This window comes from Electrona antarctica (genome assembly GCF_951216825.1).
Source record: "Electrona antarctica genome assembly, chromosome: 5".
Classification (NCBI taxonomy): Eukaryota; Metazoa; Chordata; class Actinopteri; order Myctophiformes; family Myctophidae; genus Electrona; species Electrona antarctica.
Window position 1 is genome coordinate 41,937,075 of NC_136810.1, and position 26,229 is coordinate 41,963,303.

A 26,229-nucleotide genomic window follows, 5' to 3' on the forward strand; every position below is an offset into this window, starting at 1 on the left:
AGTCCAAAATACACTACTAGAATGGCAAGAGGGAACAAGAGCACAAACACAAGGTTCACACACACAAAGACTATAAGCACAGAACTGAGTAACAGGCAGTGTTTAGAATAGATAGACAGGCCAACAACAGGGCAATCAAGGATAAGGCACTGCAGGTGAGGTGGGAAACAAGGAGGCGGGCAAAAGCAAAAACACAAAAACAAAAATCAAAAGTTGAGAACAGGAAAAGTCCAGAATGCCTATCAAAACCCCTGAACCCCTGAACAGTATTAGTCGACGAAATCAACACTGTCCAGCTGATTTACTTGTTGTGGCTGAGAAAAAAAGCTCTTACGTCTCTGTCTTCTCCCACCACCCCGCCCCCGTCTTTCTCTCTCTCTCTCTCTCTCTTTCTCTCTCTCAACTCTCAATTTCTCTCTCTCTCTCTCTCTCTCTCTCTCTCTCTCTCTCTCTCTCTCTCTCTCCATCACTCTCTCCCTCTCTGGTATTTCCCACTTCCTCTGTTCCCCTCCAGCTGGGACGTCTGGAGATTTTACACCCAATTGGTCGGGGGGGGGGGGGGGGGGGGGGGGGGGGGGGGGGCTCCACAAGTGGCAGAAGGGACCTGGAGGTTGTGAATGGTGCTTTGTGTACTGTTTTTCTAAGAGGAGGCCCTCACTCTGTCACACAGGTCCCCCTCTCCTTCCCTCAGCCCACAATGCCTGATTGTTTCTGCCCAGTATAGCCTAGCCAGGTTCCATGCAGCCCCCACCCTCCCCACACACCCCCCACCCGATCCCAACAACATTTCCCTGCCAAATTCCGACCCCCGGGTTTTTCGTTTTTTCGACCGCTTCACAAAGGGATCCTGAGTTTAGTGTTAGAGAGAGAGAGAGAGAGAGAGAGAGAGAGAGAAATTGAGAGAGGGAGAGAAAGAGGACTTTGCCAACAGTCTCAGTGGCTTGTGGGTCTTTGAGCTTTCAAGTCAAATTGATTAATAACATAAATTAATATACGATACCCATCAATGTAATTTTTCACTTTAGGATAGGAATTTAAATGGACATATAGGCTACTAATATGTGCCAGCATAGTTCATCCTTAAGCAAGTCTGACATGAGCTTTAGCAGCTATAGGGTAATGTCTAGTACAGGAGTACAGGAACAAACAGTCAAACACTGTCATTAACCATGTTGATTTTGACAACAAATTTTCATTTTAGTTTTAGTAGTCTCTTGAATAGTTTTCCTTTAGTTTGAGTTTTAGTGTTAGTCTAGTTTTACTCGACTAAATATCACAAGATTTTAGTCGACAAAATCTACAGTTGATTTGGTCGGCTAAAATGTATTTCGGCGGGCCTTGATGCCGTCGTAATGACAGATTTTACACTTGCTGAAAATAGCAGATCTACAAGCTCACAAATAGATATCTTGTCCACTAAACCCTTCCTAACATTTTAGTCTAGTTTTTATTTGTTGACGAAATTGCCAATATATTTAGTCTTAGTTTTAGTCATCATAGCTTAGTTTTCATTTTGTTTCCATTTAGTTTTCGTCAGCGAAAAAAAGGCAGTCGACGAACATTTTTCATCATAGATTTAGTCAACAAAATCAACACCGAGGAGTAAAGGAAAAAAAAACATTGTCATTAAGTCAAACAGTGTATGCACTGTTCAGTTATCAGGCATGCAATCTCAGCCAATATTGCTTATCAAATGTCCTAGACACGAGATCCTCTCAGGGGGAAAGGAGTTCATATTTGTCTAGCTGTCTGAGGCTTGTGGGGGTCCTACATGCATGCCTAGCGGTGACCGTTGAGAGAAGTGGCTGTTTCTGCCTGTTCAAATCAAACCCCCCCTATTGTATCATCTCAAGAATAGAGGGACGTCACAGAACATTTGTCGGCTACGCGTTTTTCCACCTGACACCAAAATGAATGTTTTTCGGCCGGTCACAGTAACGTTATTGTCACATTAACGTTCTCGGAGAGTCTCTCTCCCTGAAGCCAAACTCAGTCTATTGTTGGTCTCAGAGGGAAACGGTTGTTCCTTCAGCGGTAATCACTCTATTTCTCCCTGATTCTTGCTGAAAGCCTGCCAAGCATCTGCCCATGTTTCACATATTGGATCTCAGACACAATCATGCCATCTCCAGGAAATAGTTTCCTCTCGGTTTTAGGGAGCGAATGCTTATTTTTCCTTTAATGGATTTCAAGAACAAGGGTCATATGTATACGTACATTTTTTCTGCAAATTCTGTGTTAAAATATTCCTGATATTTGATATTCTGATATGTCTGATATTCTGGTATTTTATGTCTGATATTCCACAATTCTCAATAGTGATTTCGCAACAGATGTAGGACATCAGGTGTTTGAACGGTTCCCTTCCTCACCTGCTTATCAATGGAGCATGCACACATCATATTATATATCTATAAATGCACCACGTCTCTGTGTGTACTGGTTTAATCCACGTAACTCGAGAACCGTTCGCCCCACCGACTTCAAATTCGACACATGCTTTCCACACCACCGTTGACCACAGGGAGTGCAGTGCCCGGTGTCGAGTCGGTCGGACCCACGGTTGTCCAGAACCGCCACAAAAGGCCTCTGCCTAGGCTCTGGACAGGGCCCTGCCCAGGGTCCATATATGGAGCTGGCCTGTTCTGACATCACAACACTCCATGTGGGCATGCCTGACACAGAACTCCATATATAGGAATAAAATACATTAATATCCATATATGGGCATAAAAGGGACACAGACAGATGGGTGGAGTGGGTACTCTGACACGGGTACAACGGGTATTGCATTGCCGGGTCGGGCATGGATCTCCAACTTCCATCGTTACCAACTAGGTGCTCTACAGCCGGGCACCGGTCTAGTTCCTTTAATACACCAAACATGTGAATGCTATTGATTTGCTGTTGGTGTTTCTCTTTTGGGTTTTGTTGTGCTATACATGTCACAGTAAAGAATTGTAATGGTTGTTGGGTAATGGACACTAAAGTGTCAGTGAAATTGTGTTTGTGTTTGCGTTTTGGGTCAGTTTTCACTTGTCACAATTGCACAAATTGTTATATGTGCGTCATGGTCCGTCCATGTTGTTGTTGTTTTTTTCACCTCCTTTCTAAAGCATGCTGTCAAACGCCGGTCCTCCAAAAACCGGAGGCTCCTCTCTCTCTCTAGCTGCTCACAGATCTGTTGAAACACCTTGACATCTTCTTTGCTCTTGAACATCTGTCTACTCCCATACCCACTGTGGTGGATGCTGGTAGTATAGGCCTACGGTAGTTCATTTGTCTTGCTGAAGGGTAGTCAGCTGGGCATGTGTGAAGGACAGAAGATAAGTTGTTTTGACACAATGTGGTAATAACCCATGTTTATCGGTAGTGATTGTACACTCACACTGCTGGGGCTTTAAGCGATTTGTGTTGAGGCTCTCAAATATTATCCCCCATCCCCCACAATAGATTTTTTTGATTTGTTATTCTTTTGTGCTTCATTTGACAGGTATACAACGGAGAGAGATTTAAAACACATCGAGTAGATCCTCAATGTTAATAATATGGAGTAAAGAACTGTAATTAAAGTCCCCTCTGGCCCCCAGAAAGATTTACAACAACATGCACTCTAAAATCACCTCTCCACTGTTGATCACTGACTGCTAATCGAGTGCCCTATTTTGGGCGACCAGGATTTGGCTATCGCTCTAACCGATCACACAGGGCCTTGTGTCTTCTTGCTAACAGGCTTAAACCAGGGACTGTTGCATGATGAACCCATATCGGTGGCAGCAAATTTATGAGTCTGAGCATTCCTGGCCATATGAGACATCAATTCCAAGAAGCTAAGTCTTCAACCCCCCCCCAATAAACACACCGCCAGCAATATTGTCAGCTAAATATAGGGTCCCTTCTTTCTTCTCCCCTTTCTCCTCACTCCCCCTCCCCACATACCTCCTCCTCCTCCTCACATATCTCTCTCTGTCCTACTTATCTTGAAAGTAGTGTGGACCGCAACATTATATTATGTTATGTATATTATTTTCTTCTTTTTTTGTAGGCTATTGATTATCACCTTGATTGTCTTTATTTGTATAGTTGGTGAGTCTGACTGACTTTGTGGAATTGGAAATCATTTTGTTGCATGTGTGCCATCCATGTACAGTATGTTGCATTATCACTCTTGCTTGGACAGCTTGAAGGTTCGTCGTCGCCTGACTGCCTTTAATGCTATTGTTAATATCTGGTAACCTCACTAGCTGTAGCTCAAGGTTAACTGCCTTGCAGGGTGGTCGTGTGTTGGCTGAGCCGCAAGAGACTTGGATAGTAGATTACATAATAGTTATATATCTCTGCTGTCGAGAAGAAACCACTTAACTCCAAAATGTTCATTTTGAAGAAAATTAAAAATAGAATTTTTTGAGGAAATGAAGAAAACCTTATAGCCTATTTTGAAAACAAAGCAATATTACTGCCTCATCAACGCTGGTGTTGTTGTGACTTTATAATATTGTCAATGACTTGCGTGAGAGGGGGAGAGGTGCTGGAGTTAGCTGTTTTAGCAGACAGTTTGAGGGTCCAAATGGAGTTAAGAGGTTTTGTCCGAAGCATGTTTTACTACTTTTCATTGGTGCAATATTTTTCTAACCAACACACAGACGAAAAGGGTGTTCAATAGCACTGATTGGAGTAAGGATGGAGGTTTCCTCCCGGCCGCAACGATATGTATTGTCTACTGTCCCAATCTCTTGTGCCGTTCCTTCCTTCCTGCATACCATTTTAAGTTTGGTTGTCTCTGGATCAATGTTTTCTGCACCAATCTCACCGAGGCAACCTCCTCTACATTTGGGCTTGGCTACTGAAAAAAATGTTTTCAAAAGGTTTTGTTTCGTAATTTGAATAAGAAATTAAATATATCAGTATTTTGTATTTGTATCACAAGCACAAAGTGGTAAATTTTTCTAACCGACAGACGGATGGACAGACAGACATATTAATGGACAATCACACTTTGACCCACATATTTATTTTACAACATCCAACATCCAAATGAAATATATCTCATTCACAAGATACAGTTACAATAAGACACATACTGTGCATACATTCAGGGAAATGTACACATACAGTAGCATTACTGAGGCACGCACCTGTTTCTCTCTCTGCATATGTCTACTATACTGTATGTATACACACGCATTGCACACACACACACACACACACACACACACACACACACACACACACACACACACACACACACACACACACACACACACACACACACACACACACACACACACACACACACACACATACTCTCTCTCTCTCTCTCTCTCTCTCTTGCTCTCCGTTCATCCATTTGAGCGAGGGGTGGGTGTGCGCCCCCAGCGTACCCCAAGGAGGAGGACATTTATTTCTGACACAGACAGGCTGCTGTGATTCATGGAGAGCTAATACAAAAGTGTCAATCAGTCTCTCTTGACAACATGTCCACAGGTCAATGCTGTAAGAAACACTAGAAGAAAACATTCAAGTAATTATTATCATAAACTCTATTTGTATTGCTCTCAAAACCTTATTCACTTTGAATTATATTAGAATACAGCACACAAGTGCTTTACAATTCTAGGACAACGTGTCGGAGACTATATGAAATCGTTGATCGTTACAAAAGAGAATAAAATATCAGTAAGAGCAGCAGTTACAGTGTGCGTGTGCGACAGCCAGTCAAACCATAACGACAGCACTCGACTGCTTTACTTTTTCGCTGCTATCAACGTTTTTAAACGTAGCTATGCTGTACTATCTACGCGTATGTTCGTATACTCCATATATGAAAGCAGCGACCGTCAGTTTACCTTTTAGTATTGCTCCGGTTAGTTTTCAGCCATACTGTGTTTCAGCAATAAGTCAGATAGAGCCTAAAAGGGGAAAAAACGGACACTTGCGGCCAACTAAAATGCTAATTGGCCTGTTATTACTTTGCATTTCAACTGGAGGTAAATCAAGGAGGTTGCAATCCAAAAGGCTGAAAAAGCTAGGAACCCCTGCCGTTCTCTAATCAATTCAGAAACATACTCAGACTATTACAATAGGACGATATATTTTGGGACATCTCAAAACGTTTGCAACCAATATTGAAACATGTTGAACCGTGCACAATATTGTCATCTGTTCCATATTATTGTTTTTGTTTAAAGTCACGCAGCGTGACTCGATGCAAAATAGGTGTCTGGGCTCTGGACAGTTACAGCAATTGATTTGAAGGCATTACCATAAAAACATATAGTCTGTCTGTGAATGTGATATTGTGTGATAGTGTGTGTGATAGTGTGTGCGCCTGCGTGCGTGTGTGCGCATATTGAATTGCTCAAATGTTGTGCTGTGTCTGTAGGGCCTCAATGCAGGGAGATTTGGTCATGGTGTCACGCTGGTGATAACCATCTCTCTGCCCCTTTCTTTATCACTGTGAGACGACTGGGAGAAGTTATATAGGCTCTACTCGGGTTTCTTCACTGACGCTGCCTGTTGGAGGCCCTCTTTCTAGACCTTGAGTTCTGAAGCTTGCTCGCATTCAAAGTGCATATAAATCCAAGCGATGTGCAGGCGTCCACAAAAGCTCTTCAACAAGAGCGATCTTGTCTTCTGATTCATCACCGCCATTAACTTTGATGATGATAATGACAAGGAAGATAATACCGGCACACCATTCACAATGTCACTATATGCATCGCTGTTAACACATAAAGTGCCATTATGCCATTGTCCCGGAAAATAATTTTTTTTGCTTTTTGTTCTTGCTTAATGTAAGTCGCTCTGGATTAAGAGCGTCTGCTAAATGCCTAAATTGTAAATTGTAAATTGTAAATTGTTTCTTCCTGCCTGGAGCCTGCAACCTTGACAGTCAAACGTGCCAATGGAAAAAAAACATTGATATAGTGACATCACAATATCATGCCCTCCCCTAGCCCCTCCCCCTTTATCATACAACAACAGCTGTGAGTGCGGCTTCAGTTCAGGTGGATCACCACCCATCACCACCCACCAGGCAAACCAGGCATACTTCATTAACTGGTGGGGGTGTCCACATAAAAATGACATTTTAACAAATACTCTACACTTTTTTGATAAAAAAATACCTTCCTCCTTATATAATAATAATACCTGATGATCATGTTTTAGGGTGGGAAAAAAATCACGGCACTCCATCTTTAAACATCTACTGTATGCTCTCATCCTCAGAATGATGTCATCCATGCGCGCCACGCCTCCTGGCTTCCCCCAGGGGGCGCCAGAGGACGAGGACGCGATGGGCCAGAACGACGGCAGCTCATGGGCTGGCGAGGAGGAGCGGGATGGCCTGGAAGAGTCGAGGGCGTCGCCCGATTCCAACAATCAACCCCGCCCCCCAGATGAGCCGCAGCCAATCAGAGCGATGCCGGGCAGGGGCGAGGCCGAGTGGGAGAGCACAGCTCCCGCCGCTATGGTGAGAAAGAAAAGTATACCCACCGCAGGGTTTGACATTTAGACGTGAGGCCGATTAAAAAAAAGTCTTCTAAATCATGACAGTTTTTTGAAAAACCTATGTTTCTATGTCAGTGGCGCTCAAACAATTTCATGTCAAGGACCCCCAAAAATTATATGAAATTGGCCGCCGAGCCCCATCTGAAAATATGTTGTTCCAGGGACCCCCCATGGAGCAAAGATTTGAGTTAAAAACTCACCAAATGGACCGGGTCTATTTGGTTTCATTTTACGCGCTCAAGAGTTACGTTTCTGTTAAACATCTGCATTACTTAGTTAGTTAGTTGCTGCGAGAGTGAGTTCTAGCCGACACCAACTCGGGATTCCTGGATCACTGCCCTCCACAATTTCCTATCCAACATCAGGTTCTTGAGCTCTTCAGTGTTGTCAGCCAAGCTGTCGCGCCGCAGCATGTCTACATAGGTGGTACGCTTCTTTCCCCTCCTGGCTTTGCCCTGGGTTGGCTCCCATAGTGTCAATTTACTTGCCTCAAGTTCTGGGTGCCTGACGCAGTGCCCTGCCAGCCTCATCCTTCTCTTTATTACTTACTTAAGTTACTTAAGTCTACACAATTAGAGAGGAATTGTTTTTCGTTTGCTTGTTATCTCTCCTAATGGTAGGCTACCACATCAATACAGCATGGAATTATGGACAAAATCCGTCCGTGGCTCAAATGCCGAATCAATAATGGGCCTTGATGTGAAAAAGGTTGAAAACCACTGCTCTATGGGACAGACATGGTGAGCTATAAGTCTCTATGGGACAGACATGGTGAGCTATAAGTCTCTATGGGACAGACATGGTGAGCTATAAGTCTCTATGGGACAGACATGGTGAGCTATAAGTCTCTATGGGACAGACGTGGTGAGCTGTAAGTCTCTATGGGACAGACGTGGTGAGCTATAAGTCTCTATGGGACAGAGCTATAAGTCTCTATGGGACAGACATGGTGAGCTATAAGTCTCTATGGGACAGACATGGTGAGCTATAAGTCTCTATGGGACAGACGTGGTGAGCGTGGCATGGCATGGCGGTCATAAAACACAGAATGATGAATTATGTGTGCTGGACTACAGTACGCATGCACAGAGGAGGTTTATGTGGCCGCACGCATATGCAAGTACTATACAGTGGTTGTACGAATGCATGGCAAGACAGTCGTACGCACGCACGCACGCACACACACACACACACACACATGCACGTCCTCCAAGCAAAACACGCATATATAGTATGCTCTCACAACACTCACAAAACCGCCGTGTGCGTGTGTGCGTGCGTCCATGCATGCGTGCGTGCGTGCGCTGCAGGCAGTGCTGTAGGCATTGAGGAATCTCTGGTCTTCCTCCAGAGAGCAACACCCCATGCACGGTTCTTCTCACCTCCTACTGTGTGCATGTGTGCGCGCACACGTGTGTGCGTGCGTGCGTGCGTGCATGCGTGTGTGTGTGCGTGCGTGTGCGCGCGCGCATACGATTGTATTATTTGGCTCCAGGTTGTGTTACAGTATAGGGTCCCTAATGGAACGACCATATTTGAGTTTCCTCAGCCTTCTACATCAAGAAGGAAATGTTTGGAGAGCTTGAGTACAGTAGTGGAAAAGTTGTCATAGTAATTATCATTGTCCACCAACGCAACCACTTCACGTTTAAATAGAAATGCTCTCACCTGTTTACCTGCCATAAAAGATACAGTTTGACAAGAGAGTGTTAATGTCCAGTGATGCGAGCGGACTGGGCGTCGGCCAAGTCTGTCCTATGCCCATATTAGTCTGTGAGCCAGACAAGATTTCATTTTCAAATTAGTGGGCAAAACCATACCAATTGTTTATAGGTTTAAATCAAATCAAATCAAATCAAATCAACCTTTATTTCAATTAAATCTTTATTTCCGACTCAGGGGAATCCATATCACAATACAAAAAATCACACCTGTGTGAAGTGAGGGGCGCTCTTATCTTACAACATCGAGGACAAAACAAAAATGGACAAAACAAGCATTAAACTCTGTTCATTGTTAATGGCATTTAATGTTTGTGTTAGTGACAAAACAAACATTAAACTCTGTCCATTATCAATGGCGTTGTTAATGTTTGTTTAAGGACAAACATTAAACCTGTATATGGGAGGGGCTAGCGCCCCTCAAAACTGAATAAAAAATAATATAGAAAGAAATATACAATAAATATCACACCCGTGTGAACTGAGTGGTGTAAGGTCTTATATAGACTGATCAGCTGTGGTCTGACGTAATGTCTGACGTAATGAAATCACACCCGTGTGAACTGGGTGACCATAGCAACCATGCTCATTTTTTGGTACGAACAGACAGACAGACAAACTAACAAAGCCAGTTGTAGGAGTGGTTTACACCACTCAAAAATAGTGCGCCAATGGTTCCACAGTCTAGAGGAGAACCTGACTACAAATAGGGTTAGTTATGACATCAATGATGTAATTTATGACCTACACATAAGACATCTATACATAAGATTGCGTATAGCACTTATATAGCACTCAGCATTTATAGCACATTTAACACAACTCTTTGTACTCTTTGGCTTGCAAAGTACATATTCGTGATGTCACTGATCACATGACCCCAGGTTCTAGACCTCCAGTTCTAGGCTACACAGAAAGGGGTGACTTTTTTTGAGTGGTGCAAACCACTCCAACAACCAGCTTTGTCTGTACCCGTGTACCTGTACGTGTACCCGTGTACCTGTACGTGGTACACGCACAGGTGAGCATGGTTGCTATGGTTAGTGTGTGACGTCACTGCACCACTCAGTTCACACGGGTGTGATTTTTTATTACACTTCTAACAACTCGAAGGTATATTAATGACATACCGGTAGTTCAATGTTGAAAATTTGTGGTTTTCCCCTTTAAGTATAGGGCATTATACTGTAGTCCAGCCTTGAGGAGGTCAATACAAGTACATTAATATATGATAACCCTTCCACAGTGTGTCCGGGTAGCTCATTTTTGAGTGGTGTAAACCACTCCTACGACTGGCTTTGTTAGTTTGCGTGTCTGTCTGTCTGTCTGTCTGTTCGTACCAAAAAATTAGCACGGTTGCTATGGTCACCCAGTTCACACGGGTGTGATTTCATTACGTCAGACATTACGTCAGACCACAGCTGATCAGTATATATAAGACCTTACACCACTCAGTTCACACAGGTGTGATTTTATTATTTTCACCTAGAAACAGGTGAATAGGATGAAAAACATCACACCTGTGTGAAGTGAGGGGTGCTAATATATTAAAGTCTAACTCATGTTGCTATTATTAGGTGATGTAATGGTGGTGTAAAACAAACGCGGACAAACAGGGACAAGATGACGTAAATGTCCCTTCATTGTCAATGGCATTTTTAATGTTTGTTTAACTAAAAACAAAGGAGGGGCTAGCGCAGTAGCGCCCCTCAAGAAGAAAAGAGAAATGAAATAGTTTATCACCATGAAACTTCCCCAGTTGATTACTTGCATGATTACTTACAATGATTTATGGTTTTACAATAAATTAAGTTTTCTGCATTGTACATTTAAATATGCAAATTAGGCATTATATATAGGACAATTTGCCCGATTTGCATAACCTTCCATAATCAAAATTGGAAAATTGGCCAGATAAAGCCAGAGTCAACCTTCTTATTTCATTTTGTTTACATGTTAGAGTCAAAGGATTTATACGAGGGAATATTCAATATTTATGTATCACTATAAATTAGAAAATGCTGTGAGCAGGCATAAAGAACATCTTGGTCGCCAAATTACATTTTTGTTTTGTTTGTTTTGTTTTGTGTGTTGTAGATCTGCTATTTTTGTGTAAATGTCCCCTCGGAATAGAGATGCTAGCTAGGGTTCAAGTGGTTAATGTAAAAAAATAAAATAAATTATTATTATGATTTATAGATGAAGTTGTGGAAGTTGCTCAGTGGAAGTTGCTCAGTGGCGTTTTGAAGCACCCGGAAGAGCCTTCTATTCCGTCTTTTTTCGATTTGGGCACCAAAATTTGGTGCCCAAAATGCGGAAGTGCAAACGTGCTCAACGTTAAAGCCCAGCTGCACGGGGTTTCCCAATCATACTTCCACGGGTCCGCCTGCAGTCCCTCCTCTTACCACTAGGGCCCAGTGATTCAACGTTGGAGAGCCTCACTGGCCCCTTGCTTTCACCCTGGTGTCGCAATGCGTTATGAGCTTGTAGGTCGGCTATTGTTTTGTTTTTTTGGGCAGTTTTTTAATAGGGCTCAAGTTGCTGAGTATAGAGAAACAAACACAGAATACCCTGCAGCGTCATAGTGTCACTTTAATGTATATCTCCTAATCTTCATCACCCATCCATCTTCTGTTGAAACACCGAGTGCTGTGTGTGTGGGGGGGCCTCCTGTCGTCAGAGAGACGCTTCAAGGGCGTCTTAAGATCTCCCTGTTAGCCAAAGCCCCTTGTCTTTGAAACCTAAGCCTTCTAAAGTTCTCCCAAGATTCTCCCCCCCCCCCCCCCCCTGCGCTCAGTAAGAGGGAGGAGAAAGCCTCCAGGAATAGCCGCTCCCGCGCGCGGCATGGGAACACCTGTGCCCAAGTGTCTGTTGTGTTGGACAATGTGTTCGCCTCACTGCAAGGGCTTATCTCTCCTTGGTAAATATAGGGCTCCTTGTGTCTCCTAACCACCGCCCCCACCCCCCCCCCCCCCCCCCCCCCTAAGACCAAGGAGGGAGGAGGGGGGCCGTGGCAGCAGAGTAAACAAGGATCGCTTACAGAAATAGGTATATAGAAGGTACAACGTGATAATGGAACATTCCTGCAGATGAACATTTTTAAAAATGTTTTGGTGAAGCATGCATGTGTAAAGCTGCAATGTATGAGTGACGTCTCAAAACAAGATTATAATAGTTTTGGACTTTTCATTATAGTTTAGTTTTTATTAGTTTATTTTAGATTTCTGTAGCTTTTAGTGTTAGGTTTAGGATAGTTGCAGGATTCAAAAAGGTCAAAGTATAAAATAGGCCTATTGTGTAATCAAAACTCAACAAATAAAGATATATGAGGTGTATGACATGGTCATACACCTCATAGAGCAACACTAGAGGACACAATCTACTGAATTAGTCATAATTTCAAGATACCTGCCAATAGCAGAGTAAACACTTGAGTAAAGGAGAGCCTGGGAGTAGCCTATACTTGAAAACGGTCGCCTTCCCATACAGGTGTGGCCCGTAAGAGAATTAAGCACTTAACGTCCCTTCAAGCTTAGTTTGCTTCTGAATGTTACTAAACCGTTTTTTCTTGGCCTCTTGACCTTTTAACCCACTTTCAACTTGCCATCCATATTTTGGGAATGTCATTATAGGCTAAAGATTCCCATTAAAATAATGTATATTTAGGCTATATTGTATATGTAAGTAGCAGATCGGAGGGGCTATCGTTCCTCAGAGTCCACAACATGATCTATACCTCATTTATGAGCCACAGAGGTTTCATCGTGTGTTTAAAACAACTTGGCCCGCCCGCGAACGCCCGACCATGCCAAGGTTAAATGCTAACGTTGATCAGGGATAGCTAAATTGGGATTTGGGAGCTCGTGAACACACTCCTACTAGCGGATTCAAATGTGATCAACCCATAATCACCACTATGTTCTGTACCGGTACAGTACAGCACCACTCAGTTCAGACGGGTCTGATTTTTCTTCGCCGGCAGTAATTTCACTTCCGCGTTTCCTAGTGGCCTACTCCGCGGTTAGCCTGGGCAGCATTCCTTTTCGGGTTTATGATCCGGTCGGGAGTGGATGATATCGCTACGTCATGTTATAGTCATTGTTTGTAGTCATCAGTCAACAGGCAGGAACCATCATCTGGAACTTCCTTTCCCTCAAACCGATTTTTCTTAATAAAAGCTGCAGGCTACGAGAGCTTTTATTGTTATTCTTCCGGTTTGAGGGAAAGGAAGTTCCAGAGGCTAATGAGTGTCATTTTGGGGGTCCTTGACATGAAACATTTTGGAACCACTGATCTAATGGGGTTTTGGCTTCACGTGTGTTTGCAGGACAATGAAAACAGTAAAATCTACTCCTCCTCATCCTACCGGAATAACTCCACCTCTCCTGCCAAGCCAGAGGACGTGGGCTACCGGGACCGTGGGAACGAGCAGCTGAGCGGCGGCCTGGCGGCCTTCGGAACGCCAGAACGCCGTAAAGGAAGTCTGGCTGACGTGGTGGACACGCTCAAACAGAAGAAACTGGTGGAACTCACCAAGACAGAGCAAGACGGTACGTGCGCGTGTATGTGTATGTGTGTGTATGTGTGTGTATATGTGTGCGTCAGCTGTGAAGTACTCATGGTAGTGTGCATACTTTCTTTCATCAGGAGAAGGGGAATACTCAGTGAGTGCATGCGTGCGTGCATGCGTGCGTGCGTGTGCGTGTGCGTGTGCGCGTGCGTGTGCGTGCGTGCGTGCGTGCGTGCGTGCGTGTGTGTGTGTGCGTGGGTGCATGGGTCCGTGTGTGTGCGCATACACACGTGTTTTATTTTCACTTTTCTTCTCCACATCCTCCGCTTAAAGAGCTTTGAAGCTGTTAAATTATAAGTGTCAGAGCCCTCTCTCATCAGAGCTTCACCTCAACCACGGAAAGCCTCACTCTCTCTCTCTCTCTTAGCTCCCCATGCTTCAGATCTCGTCCCCTCATACGGGACATCCTTATAACGGGAGCTTCCCGGCCAGCATGCCTCGGCTTGCCCCCCATGCACACCCCCAAAACGCACCCATGTGAAGATCTGAGGTACCCCCCCCCCCCCCCTCTCTCTCTCTGTAAAGCGCCTTGATGTCTGTCATTTAGAGGTGTATAGCTTTGTTCTATAGATACAGCAGAGTGACTGTGGGAGCGACGCAGCCCCGAGGCGTCTATCTGTGAAACCATATACACGCCGTCTTCTGCCCAATGAAATGATAGGTAGCATTGTGTCTTATCAGCCGGCGCTCTTGAATGTGTGTGTGTGCGTGCATGCGTGTGCACGCGTGCGCGTGCGCGTGTGTGTCTGTGCGTGTGTGTGTGCAGTGTGTGCAGTGCGTGCGTGCGTGCGTGCGTGCGTGCGTGCGTGCGTGCGTGCGTGCGTGCGTGTGTGTGTGTGTGTTGAAGACTCGCGGTGATGTCACTGTTGTGACAGCTTCTTGAGGAGCCGAGTGGATGGCAATACAAAAAGACAACTAGTGTTACTTTAGTATGACTTGTGGCTCTCTCTCTCTCTCTGTGTGTGTGTGTGTGTGTGTGTGTGTGTGTGTGTGTGTGTGTGTGTGTGTGTGTGTGTGTGTGTGTGTGTGTGTGTGTGTGTGTGTGTGTGTGTGTGTGTGTGTTTCAGACACCACGTACAGTAGATTACACATGCATGTACGTACAGACATTCAGTGCATTTATTGTAAGATATAGGCCTATTTGCCTGCATTCTGGGCCTTTCTCGTGAGCTTCAAATGTTTTTGCAAATTGGATAATCAGGGCTAAAACAGTTTCTAGTCTGAACTTGGCACTAGTCTGTTTGGCAATTGATACTGCGGGTTTCAAAAGACTTTCTCCTGATGTATGAAGCAAAGAATAATACAAAAAAATGTATATATAATGTATATATATATATATATATATATACTGTATATATATATATATATATACACACACACACACACACACACACACACAGTGGCGGCTGTAAGGGCCCTAAGGCAAGATTGACAGCCCGGGCCCAACCGGGAGTGCATGTGGATGAAGCTGCTGCTGTTGTGTTTGTATTCCACCTTTACTCCTATATCTTGCCCTCTTTTGCCTGTGGTCATTTTATGTCTTGTTTTGACTGTTCAAATAATCAAAACTCAACTTTATCAGGCGATTGCAGAGCAGGGCTAACAACTGTATACAGCCACAGCGGACAGACCGGAGCAAATCCATCTACTCTAACGTGCAGCCAGTAAGCAGCCCAGTTTAAACACTCTATTTCCTGCCTGCGCCGTGAAGGGCCCTTCACAATAAAGCGTCTCCCTTTAACTCCCAATGAACTACATTTACACTGCTTATTATTGACAGGAAATGTAGTCTTCTAGTCGCGGTAACTTAACAGCGTGTTTGTGGGAGAGAGAGCCAGAGAGAGAGAGAGAGAGAGTGAGAGAGAGAGTATACAGTTTACTACCACGCATCGGAGCGGGCGGTCGGCCGGGCCCTCCCCCCCGCGAGCCCTGAGGCAACCGCCTCTACTGCCTCTCCTATATCTCCGCGCCTGTATATATTATATATATATAAACCAAAAGCTTGCTGTGTGTCGGTTTATTTCTGAGCTAATTAGTGGGGGCCTCCCTTTCCCCGAAGGATCAACAAGTGCCATTTATCACAACACTTGTCTTATACGCTAAGACAAAAAAAAACCTAAATGAGAGCAACAAGTCAGCCAGGAATTAAAACACAAGTGAAACAACTTACAAGGCATGGAGTGTTGGCTCTAAAACAAATCCATCCCGGACCTTGTAAACATTTTGTGAATTGCTAGCAATCCTTGAAGAAAAAGAAAAAAGTCCTTTTCAACCAGTTGTGTGGCAATGCTATTTCACTTAAAGGGTGCTTTTTGTGTGTAATTCAAACCAGCAAGGCTGACAGCTTTGTATATCTCTCTGTCTCTCTCTAACACGTTTGTTGAATAAAATGGGAGATCAATACAGAATGGAGTGGTGAATGACTCACATTATTCACCCACTAGCTCAATTCTCTTTCAGTTGGCACATGAACAATTGCAGTTCTACGGTATTTTGGTATTTGTGCAGATTGCAATAGAAGTCTTAGATGATTCATCTATTCTTTTACGCTTTTAAGTTTAGGGTGACAATGGTTTGGAACTTCACGTGATTTGTTTTGTTCCTTGACTATTTTGAAAGGAGGAATTTACAGGGCAATGAATCGCAGGTGACTGCATGCAAACCCTGGTGCTCCCTGGCCTGGATTGCCTCCTTCTAGTTGAATGATTACGTTGTTTTTAGGGCTGGGACTTTAACTGATTAATTTCGATTAATTAATTACAGAAACAATTACGCGGTTTGTTTTATTATGTTGTTGGATATCCAAACAACGTGGTGGTGACAACGCACTGCCTCGAGTCCTTGAACAACGTGGTGGTGACACCGCACTGCCTCGAGTCCTTGAACAACGTGGTGACACCGCACTGCCTCGAGTCCTTGAACAACGTGGTGGTGACACCGCACTGCCTCGAGTCCTTGGACAACGTGGTGACACCGCACTGCCTCGAGTCCTTGTGAACAACGTGGTGACACCGCACTGCCTCGAGTCCTTGGACAACGTGGTGACACCGCACTGCCTCGAGTCCTTGAACAACGTGGTGACACCGCACTGCCTCGAGTCCTTGAACAACGTGGTGGTGACACCGCACTGCCTCGAGTCCTTGGACAACGTGGTGACACCACACTGCCTCGAGTCCTTGAACAACGTGGTGACACCGCACTGCCTCGAGTCCTTGGACAACGTGGTGACACCGCACTGCCTCGAGTCCTTGAACAACGTGGTGACACCGCACTGCCTCGAGTCCTTGGACAACGTGGTGACACCGCACTGCCTCGAGTCCTTGAACAACGTGGTGACACCACACTGCCTCGAGTCCTTGAACAACGTGGTGGTGACACCGCACTGCCTCGAGTCCTTGTGAACAACGTGGTGACACCGCACTGCCTCGAGTCCTTGGACAACGTGGTGACACCACACTGCCTCGAGTCCTTGAACAACGTGGTGACACCACACTGCCTCGAGTCCTTGAACAACGTGGTGGTGACACCGCACTGCCTCGAGTCCTTGAACAACGTGGTGACACCACACTGCCTCGAGTCCTTGAACAACGTGGTGGTGACACCGCACTGCCTCGAGTCCTTGAACAACGTGGTGACACCACACTGCCTCGAGTCCTTGAACAACGTGGTGGTGACACCGCACTGCCCCGAGTCCTTGAACAACGTGGTGACACCACACTGCCTCGAGTCCTTGAACAACGTGGTGGTGACACCGCACTGCCTCGAGTCCTTGAACAACGTGGTGACACAGCACTGCCTCGAGTCCTTGAACAACGTGGTGACACCGCACTGCCTCGAGTCCTTGAACAACGTGGTGACACCGCACTGCCTCGAGTTCTTGAACAACGTGGTGACACCGCACTGCCTCGAGTCCTTGAAAAACGTGGTGGTGACACCGCACTGCCTCGAGTCCTTGAACAACGTGGTGGTGGCACCGCACTGTCTCGAGTCCTTGCCGCTGTGCGAGCCGACTTTGACATCTGGATATCCATATCAGGGCTTGACATTAACTTTTTGAGGCACTTGTCCTTTGGACATCGACTGTATGAAGTCTTTTCCTTGTGTATAAGTGGCGATATTTTATGGATATGAAACTAGAGAACAATATCTGACTCCAAGTCTTAGGAATGAAGTACTGGGTGAGTACAAATGCAGTGCTACAAGTTTAAATGCCAACATGGCCAGTCTGCTAACCGTGCGTGGATAGGACTGTGTATTTAACCGTGGATAGGACTGTGTATTTAACTGTGCGTGGATAGGACTGTGTATTTAACCGTGGATAGGACTGTGTATTTAACCGTGCGTGGATAGGACTGTGTATTTAACCGTGGATAGGACTGTGTATTTAACCGTGGATAGGACTGTGTATTTAACCGTGCGTGGATAGGACTGTGTATTTAACCGTGGATAGGACTGTGTATTTAACCGTGGATAGGACTGTGTATTTAACTGTGCGTGGATAGGACTGTGTATTTAACCGTGGATAGGACTGTGTATTTGGAATACATGAAATGTATGTAAGATCACAGACATTCTAGGGCTATTAACAATATTGGAAAGGTGATTATCTGGAAAGCCAGACAATAATTCCAGACAATATTGTTGGCTGATAGGAGCGTCACAGAAAAAGTGAACAGATGGGTGGAACGGGTACTCTGACACGGGTACAACGGGTATTGCATAGCCGGGTGGGGCATGGATCTCCAACTTCCATCGTTACCGACTCTGTGCTCTACAGCCGGGCACCGGCATAGTATATAGGATGGCACAGATGCTACTGTATAGGATGACACAGATGCTGCTGTATTTGTGGTTGACTTGAACTGCCTTAAATCTTTTTTGGTCAAACAAGGCCTTTTATGTACAGTATGTCATGAAAGAGTCCTATAAGAAGACAAGATTACAAGGTTGTCCTCGTAAAAATGCTCCGATCTAGATCAGATCTCAAATCCATCCATCCATCCATCCATCCATCCATCCATCCATCCATCCATCCATCCATCCATCCATCCATCCATCCATCCATCCATCCATCCATCTGTCCGTCCGTACTTCTATCATAAGATCGATATATTGGACTCAAGACATTTGGTCTAATGATCTAGATATATAGATGGATGGATGGACACTATGACCTCAAACAGCCCAGCCACCCCCCCCCCCCCACACACACACACACACACAAACACACGCAGACACACACTTGTGCTCATATGGCCTCCCGCTGGTCGAGGCTCGAGCTCTCCCCCGGTTGCATTTGCCACATGATCAAATGGAATCCGCCCTATTAGCCGCCTTGCGCTCACTTATAGCTTAACGGGCTTGACCCCCCGGGGCTACGGCGCAGCGAGAGCGTGGAGGGGGTGTCATTGTTAGTCCACACGCCGCAGCGCTCACCCCCTGTCGGCACTCTATTAGCCGCTCGCCGCTAAGAGGAATGCTAAGTGCCTCTGACAGTTCTAATGAATGGAAATGGCTTTGGCATCGCACAGGAGGTGGGGGGGGGGGGGGGTGGTTAGTGTACATTTATGTGTTTTTTCTTCTTTTTTCCTTTACACCCAACAGCTTTTAAAGAGCTTTATTAAGGACTGTCCAGGACGGCAGGACCGTGTGTTAGAGCAGAACGTGTTGAAGCCATTAGATTTTCTTTACCTGTCATCTGTGACACATGGGTCAAATGTCAGAGGGAGCAGCTATAGGTCCATTTTGTACAGGACTGTATGTGCGAACATACCAGTGGTTTTTCAACCCTTTTCATATAAAGGGTCCATTATGTATTCTGCAGCATTTGAGCCACGGACCACCATTTGATAGAATATTTCGTTGTCGTTCGATAAGATTTTGCCCACAATTCCATACACGTTGCAGGCCTGCTATATACTATTGATGTGGTACCGTAGGAGAGATAACAGGCACACGTTGATCAAAATGACAATTCTTCTCTAATTGTACAGACTTCTTGTAAATTAAGTCCCTTACGGGTCCATTTGGTTTCATTTTACACCCTCAAGAGTTAAAGCTCTATAATGGTCCATTTGGTTACCAACTCTCCATCATTTAGCTGCAGGGGACCACCTGGAACCCCTGTCAAGGAGTGGTCCCCGGACCACTGGTTGAAAACCACTGGTCTATATATACTACACAGTGGAATCCTTAGTATTAATGTATCCATTTGTCCAAAACGTAACAAAATGGACAGACCGGGAAAGGAACAGTTGAATTGGACGGCGTACTCTACCTGTGTGCGACGAGTCGACAGCCTTAGATGATGTCCAACTAGCAGACTACTGAGGTTTCCTCTGTGCTCACATGTTAGTGCTCAGTACTTGCAGCTATTTGGTTGTGGTAAAAATGCGTTCAAGGACAAAGTGAGTGAACAAAGCAAAGTGTGTATATATATATACTATATATTAAAAAGAAGACATTAATGTGGGCTGCATGAAGGATCTTGGTCTTATTATTCTTTTTTCTGTCACATTTCTATCAAAAATAACAAAAAGGAAAGAATGAAAAAGGGAATAAAGGACAAGAATAAAGACAGAAATGTAAAAAGGGTGAACTTGGATGAGTTCATTTCTCATCCAAGGATGAAGAGTGACTTGTGACAGCTTCTGTGTTGAATGAGAGAATGAATACAAATAAAACGTAAAAAAAAAGAAGGAAGAAATTAATTAAATGTATCAAGAAACCCATGTCTTTAATCCACACCTTTGTTTTCTCTCGGCTTGATTACTGCAATGCATTTTTTTCTGGCCTGCCAAAGAAAACAATTGACAGATTTTAATACAACTTGTTCAAGCCAGTGTTTTTAGCTAAAACTAAGATGAGAGAACATATTAATCCAGTTTTAGCTTCACAATAGGCTCCCAGTTGTTTTTAGGATTGATTTTAAAATTATTGTACTTGTTTATAAAGCTCTCAATGGTCTCGCACCTTCTTACCTTCATGACTGCCTGCCTAGATATGTCCCAAACCGTCCCCCCTCAGGTCCTCCACAGCTGACCTACTCGATGTGCTTAAAAAAATGGCAACTAAAAAACACGGTGAAGCAGCTTTCTGCTTCTACGGGCCGACGTCATGGTACAAACTCTTTTGAGCTGCATTTCATGTCATGAAAGGTGCTATACAAATAAAGTTTGTATTATTATTATTATTATTGTGGTGGCAGTGTCTCAGGGGTGGCTGGTAGAGCAGCCGGATGGGACCCATGAGGTTCCCAGTTCGATCCCTGTGGGCTCCCAGAGTTAGTGTCGAAGTGTCCTTGAGCAAGACTCTGAACCCCTAATTGCTCCCGATGTGCAGGTTGGTGCCTTGCACATGGTTTCCTCCACCATCGGTGTGTGAATGTGTGTGAATGGGTGAATGTAATGCACAAATGTAAAACGCCTTGGATAAAGACATGCACAATTTACCATTATTATTATTATTATTTTTGCATCTTAGCACTGGGAGGAAGCTAGCTAGCACTACATTCCTCTTCTTCCCTGCTTAAAGTTCTTAAGCACACATGAAGCTAAAGCTATCAGGAATTGACACATGTGAATGCAGCCCAATTGGCCCTAATCCCACTGACGTCTGCAATCAAACTCACCCATGGTATTGAGTTATCTTCTGAATTACCACCAGCTATTATTGTTGTGCCCTCCTCCCTGTCCAGGGCTGCACCAATGTTAACACGGGCCCTTGCACTGGCATGGCGCCCGCGCCGCGTGCCAAATGAATCTGCCTTCTGCCTTCTGAGCTGCGCTGGCAATCATTTGACATCGCTGACATGGCTTATATTGGTTACTCTCAAATTACAGTATGTGCTAGAATTGTGTGTTTAAAACCTTTGGTAATTTTATCGTCTACTCAGGCTTATGTGAACACCCCACAGTTACTTGAAGTTACTTGATTCAGTATTTAGATATTTGATATTAATTTTAGCTGCATCAGTTATGTCTGTGTCCCTTTTGTGCTATGGAGTTCTTTGTCAGGCATGCCCAAATATGGAGTCTGCAGTATGCAGATGTCAGAATGACCCGTTCCACCCATCTGTCTGTGTCCCTTTTATGCCCATATATGGAGATTTCTGTATCTGTCCCTCTGTGTCCTTTTATTCCTATATGGAGTTCTGTGTCAGGCATTCCCAAATATGGAGTGTTGTCATGTCAGAACAGGCCAGCTCCATATATGGAGGCCCTATCCAGAGCCCGGGCAGAGGCCTTTTGTGGCGTTTCTGGACAACCGCAGGTCCGACCGACTCGACACCGGGCACTGCACTCCCTGCGGGGGGTTGGAACGCGTGTGTCGAATTTGATGTCGGTGGGGCAAACGGTTCTCCAGTTACGTGCATTACAGTCGTACACACGTACAGTATACGTACAGTATAAGACAGAGACGTGGTGTATAAATAGATAGATAGATGTGAGTATATACCGTGTTTTTTGGCTAGAGTTTATGCTTGCTCTGCTTATTCTGATATCACACTTAAGTCACTTTGGATAAGAGTGTCTGCTAAATATAGTCAATTGAAGCCCCCCCTAATAGGGTTTGTGAACTCTGGTTACGCTTCTATAAAGCTCTTCTGGTGATTCTTCTAGAAACCGTTTCTAACTTTCTATAAACACCTTTTCCCTCTGAGGATTCCTAAGGTGCGTTCAGGCTTGGATGGTTAGAGCGGCGCGATTACATACAAAGTCAATGCAAAGAGAGAAATTGCGCCAGCGCCGCGAACGGGCGCGGTGCGACCTGGCGCAGCACAAACGGGACGAACCGAGGCGAATATTTAAATTCAAGTCTGAACGCACCTTTAGATGATTTAGAGTACTTTTTTTAACCAACAAGCTTCTCAGTGGAATTGTAGCCAGCTTCTTCTTAGCACTCTGTTAACTCCAGTAGGCCCACCGTCCTCGGCTGTCAAACCACCCACATAATGTCTTCCCCAGCTGGGAGGAGGTCAGTACAAGGCCATTAAACCCCCTCAATCTGACCCCGTCTCTCTGACAATAGAGACATGCTGCCAAGTTCTACTATAATCTGCCACTGCTGCTGCTGCTGCCACTCTACCATATTCTCACCATATTGTTGCATATTCCTTACACTGGCCTTTTCCATCATAACGGTGTGTACAGTACACTAGTAGAAACCCATGTTAAAGTATGTATTGGCTACTTATTCGGAATGGGCTAGAATTGTGGAGAGAGCGAGTGCACATTTTCCGGCATGCACCGGCGACCCTAACCCTAAACCTCACAGTGAAGCCACAGGTGATTTTTTAACCGGCAACGCATGTCGGGAGCCGCGGCTGTTATCGGCGTCGGCCGCGGAACGGACCGACACTGCCGTGGAACGGACCGACACTGCCGTGGAACGGACCGACACTGCTGCAGAACGGAGCGGCGGTGGAGTGTCATAATCCTACCTTCCCCGGCGGGTAATGTACAAATGGAACCAAATGGACCCCTTAGGATCCATTTGGTTCTATTTGTACACTCTGAGTTATAGACCCATAAGGGTCCATTTGGTTCCAAACTATAATTTAGCTGGGGACCCCCTGGAACTGCCTCAAGGACCCCTGGGGGTCCCCGAACCCCACTTTGGGAACCACTGGTGTAAGAGAAGGGTGTTGCGTAGGGCACCTGGCTCCATGCCCAACGGGGCATTAGCACTAAAATAGAGCCAACACAGCATTACGACACTGAATACACAAGTTAATGTGCCAGAATAAGGCCAATGCTAAGCACCGTAAAATGTGAGCATACAGTAAATATATCCATGTCTAGATCTTCACCAGGGTCATCTGGGGGTATATTCACGGGTGGGCTTGATTCATGGAAAAGTTTGTGTGCATGCTTATTTAAAAAGGACCACTTCACCACTTTTCAACCTACCTTCATAAAATTGGTCCTCAATAATGTTCATGATAAAATGCCACAATTCTTTTTTCTACTCAGTCTGTGTCTCATAGGATTACTGTGGGCAGTTCAGAAACCCGTCCACCAGTAACATCATCAATGGGGAATCCAAGATAATAGAAACGGCAGGCTTTCTATTCCTGAAATGAACGGAAGCCATCGTTGTCATGATAATAAATCTAAATATATTTTTTTAAAGCCTTACGATGATGTCACTGCATGGTGGACGGGTTTCAGAACTGCCCACATTAATGAGGACAATATATAAGGTAGGTTGAAAAGTGGTGAAGTGGTCCTTTAAGAACAGCACAATGTGTGCGCCTATTGTCACAGCATACTGTACAGCAGCGGTTCCCAAACTTTTTCACATCAAGGGCCTCCAAATTGACACTAATTATCCCACGGACCCCCATTTGAAAAGATATGCCAGGGACCCCCAGAACTTATGGGGGTCCCTGGCATATCTTTTCAAATGGGGGTCCATAAGAGAAGATTGTTATGGCTCTAGCAGTGATTCTCAACCCCCAGTTTGACATGCATTAGGCTATGGACCCCCATTTAATGGCATTTTTTATCTCTGGGACCCCCAATTTATATTGTAAAATCAATGTTAATTTAACTCTGAGAGTGTACAAATGAGTTACAGACCCATAATGGTCCATTTGGTTCCTAACTATCATTTAGCTGGGGACCCCCTGGAACTCCCTCAAGGACCCCTGGTCCCCGGACCCCGCTGTGGGAACCACTGCTGTACAGCACATGCACGTCCATCTCTCATCACTTAGCGCCACGAGCGCTGCGCTGCATTTGGTTGCAAACATCACATTTCAGCGTCCAGATTATGTTTAATTGCACCCTGTTATTAAAATATAGCGCGTCTGTTTATCGTCAGCATGCAGAGTGCTGTGTGCCAACCAGCTGGGGAAACCATCATTCCTTCCTCACCATGTCTTCTGTTCGTAAATTATTTTTTTCTTTTTCTTTTTTTCTTTTTTTTATAAAGACTGTTTTAATGCCAAGTGTGAGAAGTACAGTGATTTGCCATAGTGGTAACTGTTACACAGTGAAGTCCAGTGTGTTCATTTATAACACTGTAACATTGGATGTCCCAATTTCAGAGTTTTATTTGTCTATGCAAATACTGTACACTTTTTTGAAAAGAAAAAAAAATCTTCCTCCTTATATAAACGGCACTTCATCTTTAAAATTCACATGCATTTTTGAAGATCTAAAAATAATTTAAGAAACATTGTAGATTTTGGATGTTGAGGGCCGGCACTCACACCCCAAAAGTATTTTTGTCCCTGGCCTGTATGTACAGTATGTACGCCCTTGGTCCGACTTGCCCCATTACTGACCCTTTAAACCCTTTGAGGACCCCCTCTAAAACCAGATGATGCATCTCATTACTGACCCTTTAAACCCTTTGAGGACCCCCTCTAAAACCAGATGATGCATCTCATTACTGACCCTTTAAACCCTTTGAGGACCCCCTCTAAAACGACTTGCCCCATTACTGACCCTTTAAACCCTTAAAACAGGATGATGCATCTCAAGGGGCTATCCTTTAAATAAAATGTCAATATATAAACCCTAACCGCACGCCAAGCCACGAAAATGGACGAATGCTTCCGTCAGAACCACGGGCGGATGCCCGGGGCACGGTGGCGCAGTCGGTAGTGCTGTCACCTCACAGCTAGAAGGTCCTGGGTTCGATTCCCGCTGGGGACGCTGTGGGCGCTGGGGGCGTGTTCTCTCCTCCGCGTCATCAGTGCCCATACCCGAGGCGGGGTTGGCGAAAGGGCCTTTCTGTGTGGAGTTTGCATGTTCTCCCCGTGTCCCCTAGGGTATAGGTACCCTCACAAAAAACATGCAGTAATCCTGGTCTCTAAACTGCCTCCCCCTGGCCAGCTGGGGCGTCTGATGGAGGGGAAAGGAACTGGTCGGAATAACATGTTCCTTCCACGTGCTATGTCCGGCCGGTGAAAGGGGGGAACCCTGTCAGGTGAAAAGAAGCAGCTTGGACTCCTCATGCATTGAAAGAAGCATGAGGTCAGTCCGCTGCCCCCCCCAGGTTGGCAGAGGAAGTGTAGCGCCCAGGATTACATTACACACCCACACACACACACACACACACACACACACACACACACACGTGTGTGTGTCCGTGTGTGTGTGAAAAAGTTTGAGAACCACTGATATACCAACATACGTTTTTGAGAAACTGTTAAGATTTAGAAGACATTTGTAGAATTGCCCTCAGGTCTTAATGGTGCAGAGAGAGTATAGTACTCCCTGGACTACACTGAGAGTTTTCAAAACAAAGTAATTTTTTGGATTTAACTGCTACTCCTTTTAAAGATAATTCCTTCTGTTATCATATACGTTTGTCTGTGGTTTGCTGGTCAGTCGGCACACACGCACACATACACACGCGCGCGCGCACGCACGAGCGCACACATGCGCGCACACACAGTCACACACACACACA

General features: G+C 45.0%; 1 protein-coding gene across 2 annotated transcripts in view; it reads left to right on the forward strand.

Annotated features, from left to right (window-relative positions):
* Positions 1 to 26,229, forward strand: part of LOC306923408 (transcription factor SOX-6-like) — a 161,914-nt gene that overhangs the window by 61,771 nt on the left and 73,914 nt on the right. For both annotated transcript variants that reach the window (XM_079501475.1, XM_079501476.1), the window contains exons 3-4: positions 7,231 to 7,474; positions 13,561 to 13,783. In XM_079501475.1, coding sequence (XP_079357601.1) covers positions 7,232 to 7,474; positions 13,561 to 13,783 — 466 coding nt within the window. In that variant the 5' untranslated portion in view covers position 7,231. The remainder of the gene's footprint in view (positions 1 to 7,230; positions 7,475 to 13,560; positions 13,784 to 26,229) is intronic.